Genomic DNA, 22,557 nt, shown 5'->3' on the forward strand with positions numbered 1-22,557 from the left:
AGCAACATACTGTATTTTTAAAGATTTGCTCTTAAAAAGAAAAAATCCTCCTACGTGATCCAAAATAGTTTGACTATTTCAGGGATTTTGATTGCTTTTATGGTACAACTAGCTGATAACCCGATGCTGCCCGGGTATTTATTTACCAGAGGGAGCCCCCTTGTGGAGTACTGTGAAGCCATTACCATGGCAACTCCACACCGCTGTATGGTAGAAGCTATTTTAAGGCAGTACAGTAGAAGCCATTTTAAGGCACAACAGACTGTATCTTAACAGAACACACACCCTGAGGGGTGTTAGGGGTGTCTTACCCACCACAGTATTTGTTTCAAGAGGGTAAATAACCTGTGTACCAAGTTTGGTTGAAATTGCTCAAAGGGTTCTAGAGTTATGCTGGAGCATACATAGACAGAGAGAGAGGGGGGGGGAGGGAGGGAGGATGTATCAACTGATCCTTCAGTACATTTTTGTACTGAAATGAGGCCATGATAGAACTATAAGATTAAAGAAGAGCACCTGTTTAGCTGGGTGCACATTTCAAAAAAGATCTTTTTTTAGGGTATAATATCTCTTGGGTCTGCTGTCATTTAATTACGCATTTATGCTAATAAAAAATTCTAAATACTGTTTTACAAAGGTATAACGCAATGCTTATTTTCCAGGTGGTATGTATTCATTTGTTACAGTGGTACTTCGGTACTCATCATTAATTGGTTCTGGGAGGCATGATTAGTACCTAAAACAATAAGTACCAAACAATTTTCCTCCCATAAGGAATAATGTAATGGGTAACAAGACAGCCAACACTGAGTTCTAGCTTGTGAATTGAGTATCAAACAAACAATAAGTGCTGGGACAAAAATTTTCACATCAAAATGCGTTGAGTACCAAATATGATGACTTTCAAGACAGCCGGGTACCAAGGTACCATCGTATTAAGATTTAATAACAATGGGCACAAAGCACAAATAGAAAAAAGAAACTTTGCAGTTGTCTTCCATTTTAACAACATCTTAGATGAATTCATTGCAAGGGTCCCTGCAGTTTTCTGTGGGTACAACACAACAGAACGTTGCTAAATGCTTGAAATGTACGTATATATAATCATTATGTGATTAAATAGCACAAAGCAACAATAAATTAGAGATCTTCTTTTTTCCATTAGCAACAATGATATGGCTAGTAAATATGGCTGAACAAGATCCTGAGGCCCAGAAGGGAGCGTCTAAAAATGCCACTTACAATCAGCAAGGTGAGGTGTTTGTTTTTTTAATCTTTGTGAAGTTGTGTGAGAAATGCAGAATAAGAATTGTCAAGCAGTTTCATGTTAACCTTATATTTACCGAAGGGTTTTACTATTTAAATACTGAATTCATGTCCATCAATGAAGCATAAACAGTGCACACTGATTTGAATCCCTCTGCCAGAAAAAATGTTTCCTTGTCATTTGTCCTGAGATAGTTTTATTTCCACTCACTGCCAGGAATCCTTGTAACAAGTGAGGGGAGAGAATTCTACAAGTATTGGCTTGGGTCTTTTTATTTTCCTAACAAGGATGCTGTTTTTAACAACACAGCTTCTACTTTTATGCCTCAACTCCTTTTTAAAAAGAAATCTACAGAGGCTTCCATTTAATAGCAATAGCACTTAGATTTATATACCGTTTCATAGTGCTTTTACAGCCCTCTTTAAGGGGTTTACAGAGTCAGCTTATTCCTCCCAACATTCTGGGTCCTCATTTTACCAACCTCAGAAGGATGAAAGTCTGAATCAACCTTGAGATGGTCAGAATCGAATAATAAATAAGTCATAAAAAATGAGCAAAATGTAGAAAAGTCATCTTTTACAAATCTTGAAGAATGGAGAGAAAATTCTACTTCTCTCCTCTACTACACATTGTGAAATATATTTAACAACCATGTTATTAAATTAACAAGTGAAGTGGTTCACTTAACAAGTGCCTCACTTAGCAGCAGAAATTTGGGGCTCCGTTGTGGTCATAAGTCAAGTTACCTGTATGTGCAAACATTAGGATTTGGGTACACACTAACTTATTTTTCATTTGTGTAGTACTCGTTTTTTGTTAGCTTGGTTTTTGGCAGCATTTTTTTTCACCAATCAACTATCACATAATCTAATGATGTATTTGGATGATTCGCACAAGAGTGTAGTAAACATGCCTGTGTCTTTCAGTTACAGTGAATCAAAACCAAAATGCAGGTCCTGAGGTAGATGATGGAGGTTTCAACCCAGAATGGGAGCAGCAACGAGACAACAGAATTGGGCCCCTGCAGTCAACCCGTGAAACACGAGCAGCAGTGCAGGCTCTTCCCACTAATTCCCTAGCAAGCGAGGATCCAGAAGAGAGTAAGTAACGTGTATAAATAAATATAAATCAGTTTTCCAGGCACACACAGAAATTTACAGTTGATTTAGAATGGGATGACAACCTTTTACTTGCTATAAAATATGTTACTCAATACCTTTGGGCATACATGGGCTGCAAAGGGGAAGGAAGCCATATCCCACATGTAGGCAGAGGTTGGGTGTTTTTAGGTAGTTTTGAAGAGATGGGTTTTTCTTTGAAAACGCCTGTCTTTGAACTTAAGCTATAATTTTCATGTTTCCCATCTCAGAATAGGGGTAAGCTGAATTCTCAGTAAGCACAGTGAGTGAGAGAGAGAGGGGGGGGGAGAGAGAGAGAGAGAGAGACTCAAGGGTTTTAGAGGGAAAACCTGGGCCACAAGTTACCTATCTCAACCTTAAAATGCAATTTCTGGCCAAATTCTGATAATTATACTTAACAACAGCAGCAGCTGTTATTTTCATCTTTGGCTATAGCACACTTGCTATGTTACGTTCCCCAAAGTCCTTATTTAAGTCACTCTTAAAATGAATTGAAAACTTCTCTTGATGAATGATAGGATAGCAAACATTCCTTGTGAGTTTGCTTTATGGAATTCAGCCAATTTACAGGAGTGAATTTCTTGGGAAGCTGTTTGAGCAGGTTTGTGTGGGTGCCTGAAGATTTCAGAGAGATTAGAAATTTAGATGTCTTGGGCTTTCTATTCTGCTTGGTGTAAAGAAACCAAGAAGTGCAGACCAAACTATTTCAATGTCCTGCTCAAGGAATGAGAATAAAGCAAAAATGCTTCATTTACTCGTAGAGCCACAAAAAGAGAGCACTCTTTAATCCCACATGTGAGTAATCCATCTGTATTAGTTTCTCCTGGAAATCATGTCAAACCTTGGAATAAATGTCGCTCTCCCCATTGATATAAAAACTGACCTCTGTAATGCTGTTTGTAACAATCTATAGTCTAATGCAGTGGTAGTCAACCTGGTCCCTACCGCCCACTAGTGGGCGTTCCAGCTTTCATACTGGGCAGTAGGGGTTTGTTGTAGCTCTGCTTTATAAATTTTATAAAGTAAAGTTACTTCCCTACTTTATAAATCACCATTACTGTGGAACTGGTGGGCAGTTAGAAAATTTTACTACTAACAGAGATACAAAAGTGGGCTGTAGGTATAAAAAGGTTGACTACCTCTGGTTTAATGCAGTGGTTCTCAATCTGTGGGTCGGGACCCCTTTGGGGGTCGAACAACCCTTTCATAGGGGTTGCCTAAGACCATTGGAAAACACATATTTTTGATGGTCTTAGGGACCGAGACACCAATTTTATGGTTGGGGGTCACCACAACATGAGGAACTGTATAAAAGGGTCGTGGTATTGCGAAGGTTGAGAACCACTGGTCTAATGGAAAGTGTGAGCTTACTTGTTAATCAAAAACTGTTGTGAATGCAGAATGATCTGTGTAATTATTTTCAGACTTGACAGAAAATATGTTAATTTTAATGATCCCTTGCAACTTTATAGCCAGAATTCCTCTTAATAATGAGTTATTTTGGTAGAAGTAACATAAGCTGCATTTTGACATGCCTGAACAGATCTCTGCCGTGGTGTTCCCAAGAGTAATGCTGTTGCTTTACCTCAGTTCCTTTTAATCACTGATGAAGCTATTTCGATTTTTTTTCTGTTCTTGTCATAGAGTTTATGCTAAGTTTTAATTTTATAAATTCATTGCTCTGGTATTTTTAAAAAGAACAGATTGCTAGTTCATATTTTCTGCATCATAATTATATCTATTTTTGGTTCATTTGTTCATATCTTTGTTCTGCCAAAGATCCTTATGACCTTGAAAAAGTTGTTGGGAAACGTGTTCCATGCAACCTTCAATTCCCCTTTTCAGATGGATGGTCTTTGTACAAAGGATGTGCAAGCTACTTTATGCACAAACCGTAATAAAAATCCAAGATTGAACACTTTCCTTTTCAGAATATAACGCAGATATAGGCGGTGGGTGGCAGGGAATATGGAGCAAAGGAAAGAAAGGCTTTAGGGAAATCCAAGTGCCAGACAAGGCTAGTAAGATATACTGCACTGGGATACCAGCAGTGGGAGGAGGGTTGGGTACATCTTGGGTAAGCGGGGTGATGAAATTTGCCATGCTGTGATCATGTCATTGATTAGACCTTTGGGGTGAAGGACAAGGGACATAAACCAGTACACGTGTCAATGGTAACAGATCAAGGGAGATTCAATACTGACTGTATTGAATCCCTGACCAGATGAAATCTTTTGTCAGTTTTAAAATGAGAGTTTCCTCTTTGCAAGACACTAAGTTCTAAAGCAAATTAGCTTTACATAGAACAGATGCTATCAATGTAGAAGACAGCTATCCTATTTTGGCTGACAGTGATCTTCCAAGCAATTGTCATCAGAGACCCTTGCTCCAGTATTCATTCTGGCATTAACTATTATATGCTACCAAGAAAATGGGCTGATAAACTGTTTCTGTGACATCTAGTCTCTAGAATGAGATTCTCAAACAGCTGTAGTATTCCTGTGTATAATTTGTTTTTGTTTTTTTGTTTTGTTTTATTAGAAATCTAAATCTTAATTTGAGCATTCTGGTGAGAGCTCAAGAAGATAGCTCATAGGAAACCTGTTCTGTACCAGTTGTCTTAAGGCCGTGATGGCGAATTTATGGCACGCGTGCCACAGGTGGCACGCAGAGTCTTCTCTGTGGGCGTGCGCACCATCGCCAGCTGCTCTTCTGAGTTCCCTTATGCGCATGCATGACAGTTGGTCCAGTGCACAATCAGCAGCCAGCTGCTCTCTTCTGGGTTCCTGTGCTCCGGTGTGCGTATGCGCATATGCGCACTCCAGTTTCGGCACTCGGTGCCAAAAAGGTTAACCATCACTGCCTTAAGGGCACTGACAACTTCTCAGTATGGAATATATTTAGTGAGTATCATTCTGAGAAGAGGTGGCTCAGTTGAGTTCTAGTTAATATCAGACACCTATCCTAGAATTGTAGTAGATCTGGTAGCTTTTTGTTGTCATGCATGGCTTCACTTTTCAAAATTAGTTGAGAAGATGATCCTTTTTTCCCATGTAAAGATACAGGTCTTGGTGCATATTGCCTAGTTTACTCAAGAGTTCATCTTTAAAACTGTAGTACTCCTTTTCTGTAATCTTCCTTGTATAGTTTAGTTCTATCAGAGGCCATGGCTTCAGTACTTTTGCTCTGGACAGTCTTTTCTGGTTCTGATTGCATAATTCCAATGACACCAGTGCACCCCTTGCTACCACAGGAGGGCCAGAGACCAATGATTGTTGTGATCATTGCACACTTGGGCTGATGGCTTTTCATTTCCACAATCATGTACAATTCCTCCTTCCACTTTGGAGGTGATTATTATGCATCAGTAAATGTTCATAATCAATCAAGGATGTACCTTAGAATTCCAAACATCATGATAGTGCTTAAGAATTTAGGATGGAAATCGATCCCTTTTGTTTTATGTTAATGGACTGTTTACTCTTAAGTGCTGCCAAGCTGTTCATTATCGTACAAATAAAGGCAATAGATCAGTTGATAACCTGTAAACATAGGTTTAATTATAAAAATGCACTGTCAGTAGACACATATATCTTAAAACATAATAAGAATTTTGTAGGAGACATTGAGGCAGGTATATGCTCTTACATGTGACAATATCATTTTGAGCACAAAGTGCAATTTACCCATGTTTTTTCTCTCTGCAGAAAAACAGAAGTTGTTTTTCACTATAAAGTTGTAATAAATGCCTTTTCATTGACTTTAACCTTTAACCTTAATTTCCTTGATAACAGCATCAAAAGGGCAAAAGGATTAAGAGGAATCTTGTAAGCAGTATCTAGAACCATATTAGGTGTTTTGTGTAATAAAGAGGAAAAGCAATAATAGCAGGATTTGTTCAATATAGTTGCATTCTCTGCTTCTGAGCAACAGCAGGGAGGAGATAGATTGCAGTCCCCGGACTGTTTTTCCATTTGGGTTCAACAATCATCAACAGTGTGCCAGAGCTAGCTCATAGCGGGTGGTGAAAACCAATTGTTAATTTTTCAGGAATTATGGGTGCTGGTTGAAGCAAAGCTGAGCTGTGATGCCTGTTGTGCAAATCAGCTGTTCTGTGACTAGGGATGTGGAGGTGGCACTGGAGTTGGCAGAGCCAGTTCTTAAACACTTGGCAAACAACTTGTTAGCACCGTATTTTAAAATGATTCCTAATCAGTTGTCCTTGACAGACAATTGAATCTCAATTTCTTAAGACAAAATATGAAAATAATCTTTTTTGCCAACAGTGTGCATTGCTTCTTCCTTCACACACTTTGCTGGAGACAGCAAAGAGGTTTCATAGCCAAAATGATTTATTTATATCTTAGTTTACTTTCCAGCTTATTTTTCTTCATTAATCCATTTGAAATGTGGTAGCTAAAAATATGTCCTGAAGTTTGTTCAGATACAAACATGTAGAGAACATCTCTAATTGAACTGATAGCAAAAAAATAATAATAATAAAGTACCACATTTTTAAATGTTCCATTTCTTCTTGGTCTTAATAAATGCACCGTGACTAAACATAAGTTGCTTCATACAATGGTTTTAATTTCTAACCAGCAGGGTTTTTTTCCCCTTTGGCAGGAGGAGTTAAGCTTGGCTTAGGAGATTTCATTTTCTACAGTGTTCTAGTTGGCAAAGCTTCAGCAACAGCCAGTGGAGACTGGAACACAACTTTAGCCTGTTTTGTAGCCATTTTAATTGTGAGTATATTTCCCCTTCTCTTTCTTGTTTGATGCCGTAACTCAGAATACTTCAAACTTGGCAACTTTAAGACTTGTGGACTTCAACTTCACAAGTCTTAAAGTTGCCAAGTTTGGGGACCCTTGCCGTAACTAGTTAAAATATGTAATAATGCTCTTCCTTAGGAATTTTTTAAACGTATCAACTGGACAACTTCAGGATTTTTTTTCTTGCAGGTTTTTCTTTCTGTTTTTTTTTTAAAATAAATTATACAGTATTTCCAGCATGGATATCTGATAATTCCTCTCATCCCTCTGAAACTTGATAGATGGATGATAGTTTCTGAATTTTATCCCCACTTTCACAAGAAAAAGGAAAGTAAAAATCCTTGTCAGTTCTGACTAGAAAAATACCATTCGCTAATAAGATGTTGTAGAAAAAGTTCAGCCTCTCCGAGAAGCCTCCATCTAGAGAAATTGCTAGTTGCTGGATTGGAATGATGCCCAGACTTGAAAGTGAAAATCGGAACTCTACCTCAAAGAAGGAGGGGCGAGAGAAAGAACATTTTCCTCTCTTACTCTTTTAAAAAGTGAAGTCACCGGAACAGACCTATTTGCAATCCCTTCAGGGTGATCACCATACAAGACCTGCCAGTGACACAGAATTGTAGAACCTGGAACAATGACCCTGATGCTCAGAGTTGGTCATTATTTTTTTTAATATTGTCAGGTGTCTCTGTCAGGAATTTCTTGACAGAAGGCAATAATAAGTTTTGGACAGATTTGTGTGTGTGTCTTTCTTACTATTTTGATTTGAGATAATGGTGTTTTCCTAATGAAGCCATTAAAAAAAAAACCTAGACACATCAGTGGTGTAGGACATGTAGGTTCCAAGGGAAAGGCATTACAAACACCATTTGGTTAAGAGGACAGACACCGGTAGCTAAATCCTGTGTATTTGGAATTACCAAATTATGTTCAATAAAAATTGAATTTCATAGGTAACGGTAAAGGTTCCCCTCGCACATATGTGCTAGTCGTTCCCAACTCTGTGGGGGGGGGAGTGTGCTCATCTCCTTTTCAAAGCCAGAGAGCTGTCACTGTGCACAGATATCTCTGTGGTCATGTTGCCGGCATGACTAAACACCAAAGGCGCACAGAACGCTGCTACAGAGCTCACTCTTTCACGCAGCACTAGGGATTCGAACCGCCGAACTTTCTGATTATCAAGCTCAGCGTCTTAGCCACTGAGCCCCAGTACTGTCCAAAATTACTAAAACTCTTGCTTCCATGATAGACTATTCAACTCTTAATGAAAATGTGGTTACTAGTTGTCTGCTTATAGCAGAAATGTCTACATATGGGGTGGTAAAAGAAGCCACAATACTAGGTATGATTTAAACCTTCTGTCTTTTCAACATGAATTGTATGCATCACACCCACAGCTGTGCCTGCCATCTTGACATACATGCAGATAACCCCTGACTTATAGTATGATAGAAATTAATCATCCAGTTTTATAAAATGCTTGGTGGGTTGCTTCTGATGTTTAGAAGAGAGTCTTTTTCCCCATTATCATAGAATTTCTTACCGTGAATTTAGGCATGTCTGTCTTATTGGTTGAAGAAAAAAAGTTTTCTACCCACTAAAGACTCCTGTCTCTCTTCAGATTCCTTGTAAACAGTTCTCTGCTATTCAGCACAGTGACAGAGGTGACAAAATGGAAATGTGGTTAAAAAAATCTGCCTCACTGCAATTTACATGGCAATTTCTCCATTTTGATTTTCTCACCTCGTTTATGAACAATCCTTGTTGGCAGTTTATCTCTGAAGGACATCCAGGATAGATTGTTGTCTCTGGAAGCAGGCAACTATCTACCCTGTTTCCCTGAAAATAAGACCTCCCCAGATAATAAGCCCAATTGGGCTTTTGAGCACATGCTCTAAAATAAGCCCTCCCCTGAAAATAAACCCTCCCTGAAAATATTGCAATCCAGCAGCAGCCATGAGGTGACTATGCTTGCTGTCTCCTGCACCTCAAAAATAATAAGACCTCCCTGAAAATAAGGCCAGGTGCTTATTTCGGGGGTCAAAAGAAAATAAGATCCTGTCTTATTTTTGGGGAAACACGGTAATATTTCGACATAAGAGCTCTTCCATACTGTGTAACTTATGTGTATGTGTTTTCTCTCTCTCTTTTTATTCCTAGGGCCTGTGCCTTACCCTGTTGCTACTTGCCATTTTTAAAAAGGCCTTACCAGCTCTTCCAATTTCTATCACATTTGGGCTAGTTTTCTATTTTGCCACGGATAACTTGGTGCAGCCTTTTATGGACGAATTAGCTTTCCATCAATTTTATATCTAGCACCTTTTCAGCTCACCACCTGCGGACATTTTGTTGAATTTAGCAAATAAAGGAGGGCGAAACTATCTTCCCCTCATTTCCTAAAACAGCTGCTATGCTGGGCATTACTGGATTCTTCTTTGTAAAAATGGTCTCTTCACCTGTGGGTTTTCTGCCATTTGACTGCAGTCAGTTGCATCTCCTTCAAAGAACAGACTGCAGAAAAAATGCCGTTGTCCTCACCAGCAGCACGGATTGCTCAGCCTGGGGTTCCCCCTTGCACCAACCAAGGATGCTCAGGATTCATCCACTGTTAAGCGGTATGATGATAAATCAAACTGAACTGCCTGAGAAGTGAGGGTGAAGCCATGACAGCTCTTGTTAGCCTGAGGCCACTCTGAGAAGAGCAATTGGGAGGAAAGAATGTGATATTGTTTAAAGGGAAGGGGGGGGGGGGAAATCAAGCAAATAATGTCTTGCACTTTGTGTTAGGGTTTTTTTGTATCTTTCTTTCCAATTCTAATTCTCATACTTGCAGAATAGCCTATATGCTCCTTGCCAGATCAGCACAGAACACACCCACACTTTCTTCTGCTGAAATTTTTTTGGGGGGAATTTGTGGTACAGTAGGCATATCCTGGGATCTTTTGTGTAAAAAACAAAATCTCGTTTCTCGATATCTCCCCTTCCTTAAAGTATGCTGAATATCCTTTCAGCTTTTAGGTGAGTCTTATCATTTATACCAACGAAGAGGTAAGAAACTAAAAACTATCAAACAGCAGAACATTGCAATGAAATCTTGGTTATTAACAACAAAAACAAAAACTCCTGACTTCATTTTTTTGTTGTTTTGAAACTTTTTAATAAATCCTTGGGACCATTTTATTAAAAAAATGTATATATGCATGCAGGTTGCAATATAAAATTTAAAAAGATACATACTATTTAACTGTCTCCCAGGCCACAGTGAAGCCATCTTGTGGGAACGAAAAGTACATCTCAATTCAACATACCTATGGAATTGTCCAATAGGTTCTATAATGATTATAATGTAGTTTAGCCTTGCTCATAAAATCATTCAGAAAAAAATGTGGGGTGGGGAAGGCGGCAAAGGAAGAGTAACTTAATTTTACTGTACAATATATGTGTTCCTTGTTCAAAATATCATTCCAGAAATTTCCTAATGGATTTCTGTTGATGTCCCCCCTTCACTCAAACACCAAAAAAAAAAAAAATCAGTAATTGGGTGCTTTCCTTGAAACCCAATAGCATATATTGCCTTTCCTTATTCAACACATCTTGAGAATGTCATCTTTTAGGCCTCAGAGGAAATTGGAGCATTTCTACATATCTGCCTAGCTTCTCCTAAAGCACTGAATAGCCTCCAGCTACCTATTACATTCAGTCAATAAAATTTGAGATTTATCTATTCATGTATACCCCACACACATTGTTACGTTACTATTTTGCTCGTACTGATACTTGAGCGTCTTTCTTTGGTTTGTGAAGCTGGGATTGTAAATAGAAGACTACCAAAGGAGAATGCCAAAGTCTGGTACTACTGCTAAGCTCATCCGAGCACTCTTATTGATATTGCACATCTGCAGTGCAACTGCTGAGAATTTTATTGCAGAGATCATTTGAGCCTGATCATCCTACAGGTTGCTTGTTATCCACCCATCGAACTCTACAGTCAGCCAATACATAAGTCCGTATAAGCTTTCCACGTGAATTTCAAAGAGCTTTTGAAAACATATTTATTAAAAAAAGTAGGAATCTCCGCTGGCTTATTGAGCCATTTTTAAGTTTTAATTCTGAAGGTGTGAAACTGGCCATTTCCCCAACATAATGTCGTCTTTGTATTTTGAGATTTCTAGAATGTTGCCTCAAAAGTTTTACTATTTCCAACACTTTTGGAAGGTAGTTTCGGGCATGTGTGGATTTCAACAACAACATAGACTGCAAACACAGCTCCTGTGATATAATACTTCTTTGTGCAAACTGTTCTTTATATTTAGCAAAGTAATAATTTAGAGCAGAATTGCCTCTCCATTTCAGTGAAGGACCTGCCATACAGGTCCACACATGTCATCTCAAATTTTGCAGATGTGAACTCCCTTATCTCTTTGAGAACTGAATCGTTGTCATACAGAACCTTAAATATGAGCATGTGTCTGCTTTACCCAAAATTACAAGGGCCAGTGGATCTTAACAAACATAATCAACCCTAATATTAAATAACACCAAGTATTCCCTGTGGGTTTTGAGTATGCATCTAAGAAATGTAAACAGGTTCACACACAAAAAAAAGGCTTGTTGCAAGATTTTAAACTAGACTCAAAAGCAACCCCTTTGGACATTTAGCAAGTATCAACTTGGTTACAAATAATTATGACTCAATCCCAAGCTTCCTGGAAATCAGTTTGGAAACATTAGACATCAATACCTTCTGAAAAGCCACTCTGTATGTAGATAACTGTGTTGATCAGGCCCATAAGAGTTGCCTTAAGAATCCCTTATAACAGGATAACGTCTGTTACCATCACATTGTTTCTGATGGTTATGGGACTATTTAACAGAAGCTTGCAAGTCAAAAAGTTTAAAAAATTATAATATGAAAGTGAGATTCTTGTACTTTTTTCCCCATTGGGCTTTAGAGAGAGTGTAAATGAAAGCTGTTACTATCTATAGCAGGATTTGAAATGTCCTAATTTTCACTAATGTTTGATATACGATCAGTGTGGTGTATTCAAATGCTAGTAATTACCTAACTTCTAAGGGCTGTAGGAAGCTGAAAAAGCGGAATATTTTAGTATAAAGCATAATTTGGATGTCTTCAAAGGGATGTTCCAGCTGAGATTCTACTGTATTGTACATGTTGCTGATGCAGCAAGAGAAACAGTAGAATACATTAGGGAAAGATTTTTAGGAAAGATACATGAAGACAGATCACTTTTATTAATAAATTACTTTTGCAGTAATGCATAAAGACCATCTACGAGAAATCCATAGCACACAAACCTGTACAGAGGTGTGATTTTTGTCTAGTATTATATGTTTACAAGTAAAAATAGTGAAAATGCAATAGAATTGGATTTTTAGTCCTTTTTGTTTTGTTTTTCAGGCACTGGTTTGTTGATTATACAAAATGAATGTGAATAAGCTTTTTAAAAACATATTTTCAAGATTTAATTTTGACAGGTTGCTATTTTCCTTGTATTTATCAATTATTAATAAATAACGCATGAATCCAGTGGTTCATTTATTCATTGTGCTGCCCTGTTTCCCTGAAAATAAGAACTCTCTGGATAATAAGCCCAATCAGGCTTTTGAGTGCATGCGCTAAAATAAGCCCTCCCAAAAAATATTGCACCACAGCAGCAGCCATGAGGTGACCACTCTCGGCGTCTCCTGCACCTCAAAAATAATAAGACCTCCCCAAAAATAAGACCAAGCACTTATTTTGGAGGTCAAAAGAAAATAAGATCCTATCTTATTTTCGGGGGAAACACGGTAGTAGAAATTTTCTGTTTCAGAGGGTTAATGTTAATTATAAACATCTTGTCCATATAAAAACACCCCACTTCATATGTATGTCTGTGTGTGTATATATGTGTGTGTGTGTGTGTGTGTGTGTGTGTGTGTGTGTGTGTGTGTGTAGAGAGAGATAAACATGCTCAATTTCTTCCCTGTCCTCTTCCTGGTAAGGAATAAATACATTTTTTTAAACTGAGGATATTCTATTCATGGAGATATTTGTTTCAATTCAAGTATATTAAAGTCATTAAACATTGCTAAATTACCAGCTGCAGTGATTCACTTAACAACTGTGGCAAGAAAAGTCATAATACTGGCCAAAACTCATTTAACAACAATTTTGAGCTCAGTTATGGTACTGTCCAAAGCCAAGACTTGGAAGTTCTTTATTAAACTGTTTGGCATGTTAGCCCCACCTGCACTGTAATTATTGTGATTATGTAAGTAAACAAGCATAAGAATAAATTGAAAGTTTGAAATCCTAATCATAACATCAATCACTCTAGAACTGAATTTAAGACAGCACATATGTAGGATCTGATTTTAAAATTTGCAGCTAAGAATCCAAATACAGATGTGTTTATTATAACTTATCCCAAAGGAATTGTTTTCAACACATTTTACAAAATCCATGTATGAAAGCTGCTGCTTTAGAGACCCTGATTTAACCCATTATTTTGAAACCACAGGAGACATAATTAAGACTGAAAAACTATTTGCATTCAACAACAAAAATAGATTTATTAGGACAAAACATATAGGTCATGATAAGAAATGCTTAATATAGACTATTAAATATCAAAAACTTTCTATTTTTCCCTCCTAATATATAAACATAGTGCCAATAAAGGTAATTTCATTATTTATATATAATACGGAATGGTTTCAGGCTAGGGCAAATTTATCCTATATTCAATACCGCAAGAGGATAGAATCCAAACAACTTCAGGACACAATACAATACAATAGCAAAGTTGGAAGGGACCTTGGAGGTCTTCTAGAACAACCCCCTGCATAGGTAGGAAACCCTAAACCGTTTCAGACAAATGGCTATCCAACATCTTAAAGACTTCCAGTGTTCGGGCATTCACAACTTCTGGAGGCAAACTGTTCCACTGATTAACCGTTCTAACTGTCAGGAAATTTCTCCTCAGTTCTAAGTTGCTTCTCTCCTTGATTAGTTTCCACCCATTGCTTCTTGTTCTACCCTCAGGTGCCTTGGAAAATAGTTTGACTCCCTCTTTGTGGCAACCCCTGAGATATTGGAACACTGCTATCATGTCTCCCCTATTCCTTCTTTCTATTAAACTAGACATACCCAGTTTCTGCAACCGTTCTTCATATGTTTTAGTCTCCAGTCCCCTAATCATCTCTGTTGCTCTTCTCTGCACTCTTTCTAGAGTCTCCACATCTTTTCTACATCGTGGCGACCAAAACTGAATGCAGTATTCCAAGTGTGGCCTTACCAAGGCATTATAAAGTGGTATTAACACTTCACATGATCTTGATTCTATCCCTCTGTTTATGCAGCCTAGAACTGTGCTGGCTTTTTTTGCAGTTGCTTCACATTGCTGGCTCATATTTAAATGGTTGTCCACTAGGACTCCACGATCCCTCTCACAGTTACTACTATTGAGCAAGGTACCACCTATACTGTACCTGTGCATTTCGTTTTTGTTGCCTAAATGTCAAACCTTATTCTTTTCACCACTGAATTTCATTTATTAGATAGTGCCCAATGTTCAAGTTTGTCAAGATCCTTCTATATCTTAAGCCTATCTTCTGGAGTATTGGCTATTCCTGCCAGCTTGGTGTCATCTGCAAATTTGATGAGTACCCCATTTATTCCCTCATCCAAATCATTGATGAAGATGTTGAAGAATACTGGGCATAAAACAGCCTTGGGGTACTCCACTGCATACTTCCCTCCATGTAGATGCAGTTCCATTGAGGACTACACGTTGAGTGCGGTTGGTCAGCCAGTTACAAATCCATCTGGTGGTGATGCTGTCTAACCCACATTCTTCTACTGTATCTAGTGGTAGGTTATGGTCTACCTTATCAAATGCCTTACTGAAGTCCAAGTAAACTATATTGACAGCATTCCTCTGGTCCAATAATTTTGTCACATTGTCAAAGAATGCAATAAGATTACTCTGGCATGATCTGTTTTTGATAAACCCATGTTGGCTTTTGGCTATTACTTTGTTTGCTTCTAGGTGTTCACTAATTTGTTGCTTGATTATGTTTCCAGAATCTTTCCTGGTATTGAGGTCAGGCTGATAGGTCTGTAGTTTTCTGGATTTATTTTTTCCATTTTTTGAAGATGGGAACCACATCAGCTCTTTTCCAATCCTCCGGTAGTTCCCCGGTGCTCCAGGATCTCTGAAAGATATAATTCAGTGGTTCTGAGATCTCGTCTGCCAGTTCCTTCAGAATCTTCCCCATTGAACCAAAGAAAATCACTTCTAAGGAACGAATGGAATTAACACTGTTCAGCAATGCAACCCTATCCATATTGACCCAAAAATAGACCTTTTGAAGTTCTGTGCAACTTACATAAGTGTGTAGTAGCACAAAGCAAGCTTTTTGTTGTAGGGAGAATTGTATGTACCACTGATTCCCACAAAATTGTTTATGACCTATACAGGAAAATTATAGTCAAATATTATTTATTCAGTATACAATTGGAACTCATCCTGCAAGGTAAAATGTTACAGCTCTTCCAGGGTATTAGGACAGGATATTGTATGTCTTCTCTACCAATAATAAGTTTGAACATCCACCCAAGATCTTTTGGAGCTACATTATACCCTGATGTTTCACGATATTGATGAAGTACAATACAATACTGTCCAAAATTGTCAGTAAAGTATATACTTGACATCATAAATTTGGGAAGTCTTTTGCTAATTTGGTTTCTTTGGTTAATTTGGTTTTTCGTATCCAACACAGTTGGATACCATACTGAACATAGAACACAGAATATTAGAGTTGGGAGAGACCTTGAAGATTTTCTCAGTCAATCCCCTGCTTTAAGCAGGAGACCATATACAATTGCAGGCAAATAGGCTCTTTTTGAAAGCCTCCAGTGATGGAGTACCCATAATTTCTGAAGGCACGTTATTCCATTAGGTTGATTGCTCTAACGGTTAGAGTCTAACCATTAGGAATTTTCTTCCTAGTTCTAAGTTGCGCCTCTCCTTGGTTAGTTTCCATCCATTAGTTCTTTTCTTGCCTTCTGCTGGTTTGGAAAATAGTTTGAGCCTCTCAAATATTGGAACACTGCTATCATCCTCTAAGCCAGGGGTCTCCTATCTTAGTAAATTTAAGACTTGTGGACTTCAACCCCCAGAATTCTGCAGCCAGCATGGCTGACTGGGAGATTCTGGGAGTTGAAGTCCACAGGTTTTTAAGTGACCAAGATTGGGCACTCCTAAGCCTTCTTTTCATTAGACTAGATATAATTCCTGTAACCATCCCTCGTATGTTTTAGCCTCCAGTCCCCTAATCATTCTTGTTGCTGTTCTCTGCAATCTGTCCAAAGTCTCAACATCTTTTTTATAGTGTGGTGACTAGAACTGGATATAGTATTCCAAGTGTGGCCTTACTGAGGCTTTGTAAAGTGGTACTGGAAACATACTGTACATTGGTTAGCTGACTAAAGTAACTTTTCTGTTGTGATATTTCAGTTCATGCTACCAAAGAATATACATAAATTGATTGAAATTGTATCTTTTGTGATGATAAATATTATTTCTATGTGTCCGATTCTGCTTGGACAAGACAGATGAATTTTTTTAGCATTTTCTTCTTATATAGTAATGTTTTGTAGCTCTAAGTTTAGCATTTTCAAATTATACTGTTTTTAAGATGACGTGTGTGTTTGTGTATAAAAATTTCAATTGATATTTTTCTGCATATTATTCCAGGCGTCTGATAGGTAGACAATACAATTTACATATTTAATTAATAAACCAGATCAGAAGTTGTAAGCTGTATTTTCATTTGCAAAAATAATGCTATGACTTCATCAATACATCATCTTACTATGTAGTAATTCTTGGCAAGAAAAACCAATAATTCACTTTTACATGATCTAAATTATGCTTAACTATAAGCTTATCTTCCTCCATATAAATATCCTCTTTAGGGAGAAGACACTCCCTAAACACACTTTTAGCTAGTTTTCACCTTCTACTTAAGAAGCAGCTGGAAATGGTTGCTTACTAAGTAAAATGCATCAAGTGAGCAAATCAGGAATCTTACCCTGACAGAATCATAGAATTGGAAGTACCGTTAGGTCATCACACACATGCTTTTTCTGCTGTTCTACACTATGCTAAGCATTGCACATTCAACTTACCTATTTTTAATGTTAATTGAGGCAATTTAAATTCCTTCTTATCCTGCAAGGGAACATTCATAGAGCTAACAATCTCTGTAAAACACTATTCAGTAATCAAATGAACCAATCGCTAGTTAGAAAATCCCAGGAAATATTAAAACATATGCTGTCTGCTGTCCTAGTGTATTTATTTCTGCATTTCTTTCTGAACCTAAGGTAATCATGGACTAAAAAAAATCACAAGGAACATCAAATAAAAACCAGTGGAGAATAGATGATGCCTTGTTTGACATGAGCTACAAAGCTGTAATTCTCAGGTACTGAATTCTCAGATCTCAGATCCTATGAGCTACATAAACGTACAGTCACCATCTTATCTAAACTATGTTAAGAGCAAAACTGGACTGTTGTCATAGCAACAGCCAATCCTTTTCATCCCACTTCTTGGATCTTGGATAACACACTTTAGAGTCATGTCAGCACTGACAGGCTGGGTGAAAGGCAAGTCAACCTTATCGCTTCACCTAATAGAAGAATAGTAATATTATATATTAAGTAATATAATAGTAATATATTAAGAATAGAAATAGGCATTCTGCTTAAGCAAATGCAGAGGTGGGCAGGAAGATCAGGGACCCCTAATAAAATGATATATACATTCCAGGCCAGGAAGGACTTTTCACTCTCAGAGGTTTAACCATAGAAACATCTGAAAGGTTTCCTTCATCTCTCCCTGACAGCTAAAATGGAGAGAGATTGGGAGGAAAACCACTGGGGAATATATCTTCTTTATGTGCACTTGGAGGAGTGCAAGTTTAATCATTCTGGCATATGACTCACAGGGTGTTGTACATAATTGGCTTGGTCCCTGGAGCCATATTTTTGCTTCTGCCTTCATTATTCTCTGCAAGCGACTGCTTTACACCCAACTCTGCTTGGGAAGTCCCTGAGTCTCAGCAAAGCAAAACCAGAGCGGAACTAAAATGACTTTTTGTTAGAACATTGCTGAGATGTTTATTTTCTCACTGTCCTAAAAAAATAAAATGCAATTATAATCATATTTGGTCGATGAGGGAAATGTCTTGAGTGTTATTTGAATTCTTGGAAGCTGGTGGACAGGTGAAAAGGACAGTGTTCTGTAGGGAGAACGAGGCAGACAGGAACTGAGGCAAGGCAGGTTGAAGCTAACAAAACCTTTATTTACAGTAACATACAGCTCAATGTAAGGCAAACCCCGAACCAGCAAACAGTAAAGCATAGGACAGCTGACAGCCCTTTTATACTAGAACTGTCAGACGCTTAACCAATAGGGTAGCTGGATTATCCCGCCAGCTGGCTGCTCACGTCTTAGCCAATCAGGAACTAGCAATGCAAGTCAATGGTGTTGTAGCCTCCAGGACTTAACACCCCTCTCCTCCCAGTTGGCATATGCATAGTTGGCCAAGTATGCTGGCCAACATCGGCTCCGCCCAGATCGTCTTGGTTCAGGGGCGTCCGCCAAAGGAGGAGCCGCTGCTGGAGAGTGCTGTGGAACCTCAGGAGATTGTGTGGCCGAGTCAGTGGGAAATATGACCGCCATGGGACTGATCGGACTACCAGGTAGGGCAGGCAACAAGAATGCATCAGGGAAGGCTGCTGGAGCGGCTTCGGATGGTGTTCGTTCCCCAGGGCAGGATTGGGCCTGTCCTGGGTGTTGGTCTGCTGTACTGGTGGCTCGCTGACGGAGCTGGTTGATGTGCCGGTGCCACTCTTGCCCATTGTCAAACTGGACCCTATAAGAGTAGGGTCCAGTTAGTTGCATAATTTGTCCAGGAAGCCACCTTGGTTTAGCCCCATAGTTTTGGGCGTAGACAAGGTCTCCCACATTAAAGGCTCGTGTTGTGTTGCCTGCAATGGGGCTTTTTTCTGCTGCATAGCCAGGGTGCAGCCGGTCCAGAGTTGTCCAGAGCTGCCGGCCCATAAGTCGTTCTGCAGGACTTTGGTTGGTAACCAGGCACGGGGTTGTATGCTGCGCCAGGAGATATTGGGACAGTTTGTTGTGCCAATTTTCTGGCCCCAGGTGGCCAATGCCTCCTTAGCCGACTGGACGGTTTGTTCTGCTAGGCCGTTTCCGGTCGGGTGGAACAGAGCTGTGGGTTCGTGTCGTATGCCATGCTGTCCTAAAAACATTTGGAAAGGTGCTGATGTGAACTGGGGCCCGTTGTCCATCACCACCACATCAGGCAGCCCATGGATTTCAAAAAGTCTCCATAATACTCTAATGATGGCCTCCAAAGTGATGGAAGGCATGAGTGCCAGTTCCACCAACTTCGTGTAGGCATTGACTATGACTAAGAAGTTCTGCCCTAAGAACAGGCCAGCGAAGTCGAAATGGACGTGCCCATGGAGCCCGGGGCATGTCCCACTCTCTGATGGGCACTGATGGAGGAGCCGGTCTAGACTGCTGGCACTGTTGACAGGCGGCTACCCAGTGTTCTATTTCTTGGTCAATTTTGGGCCACCACATGTAGCTCCAGCCCAACGCCTTCATGCGCATGATGCCCGGGTGAGCAGTGTGCAGACAATTTAAAATTGGCGCCCTAAGCTTGTGGGGAGGTACTACCCGGTTGCCCCACATCAGGAACCTATTGAGAACAGACAGCTCATGCTGCCGTATGTAAAAAGGTTGAAACTCCAGACCTACTGGCCCTTGCGGCCACCCCCTGTGCACCCAGTCCAGCACTTTGGACAGGACAGGGTCCATTGCAGATAGCCTGGCAATATCTCAGGTGGATACTGGCATGGCTAACTCCTCAATCAGGAGAACCGAGGCTGCAAGGGCAGGGTCCAAAACAGGCGCTGGCAGAGGGCAGCAACTGAGGGCATCCGCATGCCCCAAGTTCTTTCCTGGCCTATACAGCAGCTGGTAATTATATGCCGCCAGAAAAATGGTCCATCTGGACATCCTAGGGAACAAAATTTGAGGGGTCTGGTGGTCGCCAGAAGACCCAAGAGGGGCTTGTGGTCGGTAACTAGCTGAAAAAAATGACCATAAATGTAGTCGTCAAAACCCTTTACCCCTGCCACAGCAGCTAGGGCCTCCTTATCTTGCTGACTGTAGTTTCTCTCAGCTGCTGAGAGTGTGCGGGAATAATAGGCAATTGGGGCTTCAGAGCCATTAGGCAGGACGTAGCTCAGAACAGCCCCAATGCCATAAGGCGATGCATCGCACGCCAAAACCAAGGGGAGGCGATCGCTGTATTGAACCAGCAATGACCTGGATGTGAGGACATGTTTAACTGCCTGAAAAGCATGGGCTTCCTTAGGACCCCAATGCCAGGGCGTCTGAGTCCAGGAGCCTATTCAGAGGCTCGGCCAAAGACGCCTTATGGGGCAAAAAAAATGTGTAAAAATTAAGCAGCCTGAGAAAGGCTTGCAGTTCAGCCTTAGACGAGGGCGTGAGGGCTTTCTTGATCACTTCTATCTTGGATGGAGTAGGGTGGAAGCCTTTGGCATCCACGAGATACCCCAAAAATTCCACACTGGGGACACCTATCCTGCATTTCTCCCATTTGAGTTTTAGCCCTGCTTGGTGAAAATGGGTCAGGACTGCCCTTAATTTGTCGACGAGTTTGGCTTGATACAAAGCAGATACATGCACATCGTCGAAATAGGGTACCACCCCTGGCAGCCCCTGGAGTATCCGCTCCATTAGGCTTTGAAAAATGCCCAGGGCTACGTTGATCCCAAACTGCAAACGTTTGCACTTAAAAGCTCCCTGGTGCATTACGATGGTCTGAGCCATGGCTGTGGCTTCGTCCACCGGGAGCTGTTGGTAGGTGAAACAGGTGTTGTACCACTGGCACAGGATAAGGGTTGGCTTGCAACCCCTTATTCATGGTGCATTTAAAATCCTCGCAAATCCTAATGCTCCCATCTTGCTTGATTGGTATTACAATGGGGATTTCCCAGGGAGAGTGGTCCATTGTTTCTAGCACCCCCTGCCCAATCAACTTATCCAGCTCTAGGTCGACTTTGGGCCAAAGGGCAAAAGGCACTCTCCTAGGCTTAAGGCGTATTGGTGCCACCTGGGGGTCCAAATTAAAGGAATTGGGTGTCTCCATATATTTACCAAGTTTGTTGTCAAATACGTCCACGAACTTGCTGGCCAGCATGGCGAAGGAGTCTGGAACAACGGCGGGGACGCCAGATATGCTGAGCCCCAATGCGGAGAACCGGTCCAGCCCCAGAAGGCTGGGCAAATGGCCATCCATGATGATGAGGGGAAGTGGCCCCTGGAAATTACGGCTGGCGATATTGAATGTGTCGCAACCCACAATGGGAATTGGCTGCCCTTGATAGTCTCTGAGGCGAATTGGGCACTGCCTGAGTTTAGCCTTAGTAAGGCTGGGCACTATTCGCTTGATAGTAGCCCACGAGACAAGGGATTTGGAAGAGCCAGTGTCCACTTCCATCTTGCAGGGCTCTCCCTCTATGCGAACAGTCAGGTAGATTTTGTGGGCAGCTTTTGTTGGGGACGCATGGCTGATGACCCACTCAGAGTGCTATTGGTCACCCGTGATGGCAAAACAATCTTCGCGGTGTTTTGGAAGCCATTTTGTGAATTGTCTGGGCAAGGCACGCTCCAGTGGCTGGTCAGCGATTGGCATAGCTGCCCTGCATACCTTGGCCAAATGTCCCTTCCTGTCACATCGCTGGCAGATGGCGGCTTTGAATGCCGGTAGGTTAGCCATCCTTAGAAGAACAGAATGTGAGGAATTAGCCTTGGAGCGATGTCTTGTCGCCAGTGACTTAAGGCAGCTCTAGTAGTGACTTCGCTCCTTTCCTTTACCTCAGACCTGATCCCACCTTCGTCGCCAGTGTTCTGTAGGGAGAACGAGGCAGACAGGAACTGAGGCAAGGCAGCTTGAAGCTAACACAACCTTTATTTACAGTAACGTACAGCTCAATGTAAGGCAAACCTCGAACCGGTAAACAGCAAAGCATAGGACAGCTGACATCCCTTTTATACTAGAACTGTCAGACGCTTAATCAATAGGGTAGCTGGATTCTCCTTCCAGCTGGCTGCTTGTGTCTTAGCTAATCAGGAGCTAGCAATGAAAGTCAATGGCGTTGTAGCCTCCAGAACTTAACAGTCCCTGGAGCCATATTTTTGCTTCTGCCTTCATTATTCTCTGCAAGCGACTGCTTTACACCCAA

General features: G+C 40.4%; 1 protein-coding gene and 1 non-coding gene across 5 annotated transcripts in view; one reads left to right on the forward strand and one right to left on the reverse strand.

Moving 5' to 3' along the window:
• Nucleotides 1-12,726, forward strand: part of PSEN1 (presenilin 1) — a 39,531-nt gene extending 26,805 nt beyond the window's left edge. For all 4 annotated transcript variants that reach the window (XM_087721914.1, XM_087721920.1, XM_087721925.1 and 1 more), the window contains 4 exons: nt 1,166-1,252; nt 2,194-2,367; nt 7,033-7,151; nt 9,339-12,726. In XM_087721914.1, coding sequence (XP_087578040.1) covers nt 1,166-1,252; nt 2,194-2,367; nt 7,033-7,151; nt 9,339-9,494 — 536 coding nt within the window. In that variant the 3' untranslated portion in view covers nt 9,495-12,726. The remainder of the gene's footprint in view (nt 1-1,165; nt 1,253-2,193; nt 2,368-7,032; nt 7,152-9,338) is intronic.
• Nucleotides 12,727-18,536: 5,810 nt separating this feature from the next.
• The window catches only part of LOC106556905 (uncharacterized), a 79,892-nt gene continuing 75,871 nt past the window's right edge, over nt 18,537-22,557 (reverse strand). The window contains exons 2-3 of the transcript XR_015697559.1: nt 21,470-22,222; nt 18,537-19,517 (exon numbers count right to left, since the gene is read on the reverse strand). This is a non-coding gene — a transcript (uncharacterized LOC106556905). The remainder of the gene's footprint in view (nt 19,518-21,469; nt 22,223-22,557) is intronic.

This window comes from Thamnophis sirtalis, unplaced genomic scaffold (assembly GCF_051295495.1).
Source record: "Thamnophis sirtalis isolate CommonGarterSnake01/CBP01778 unplaced genomic scaffold, rThaSir2_p1.2 scaffold_1, whole genome shotgun sequence".
NCBI classification, from domain to species: domain Eukaryota; kingdom Metazoa; phylum Chordata; class Lepidosauria; order Squamata; family Natricidae; genus Thamnophis; species Thamnophis sirtalis.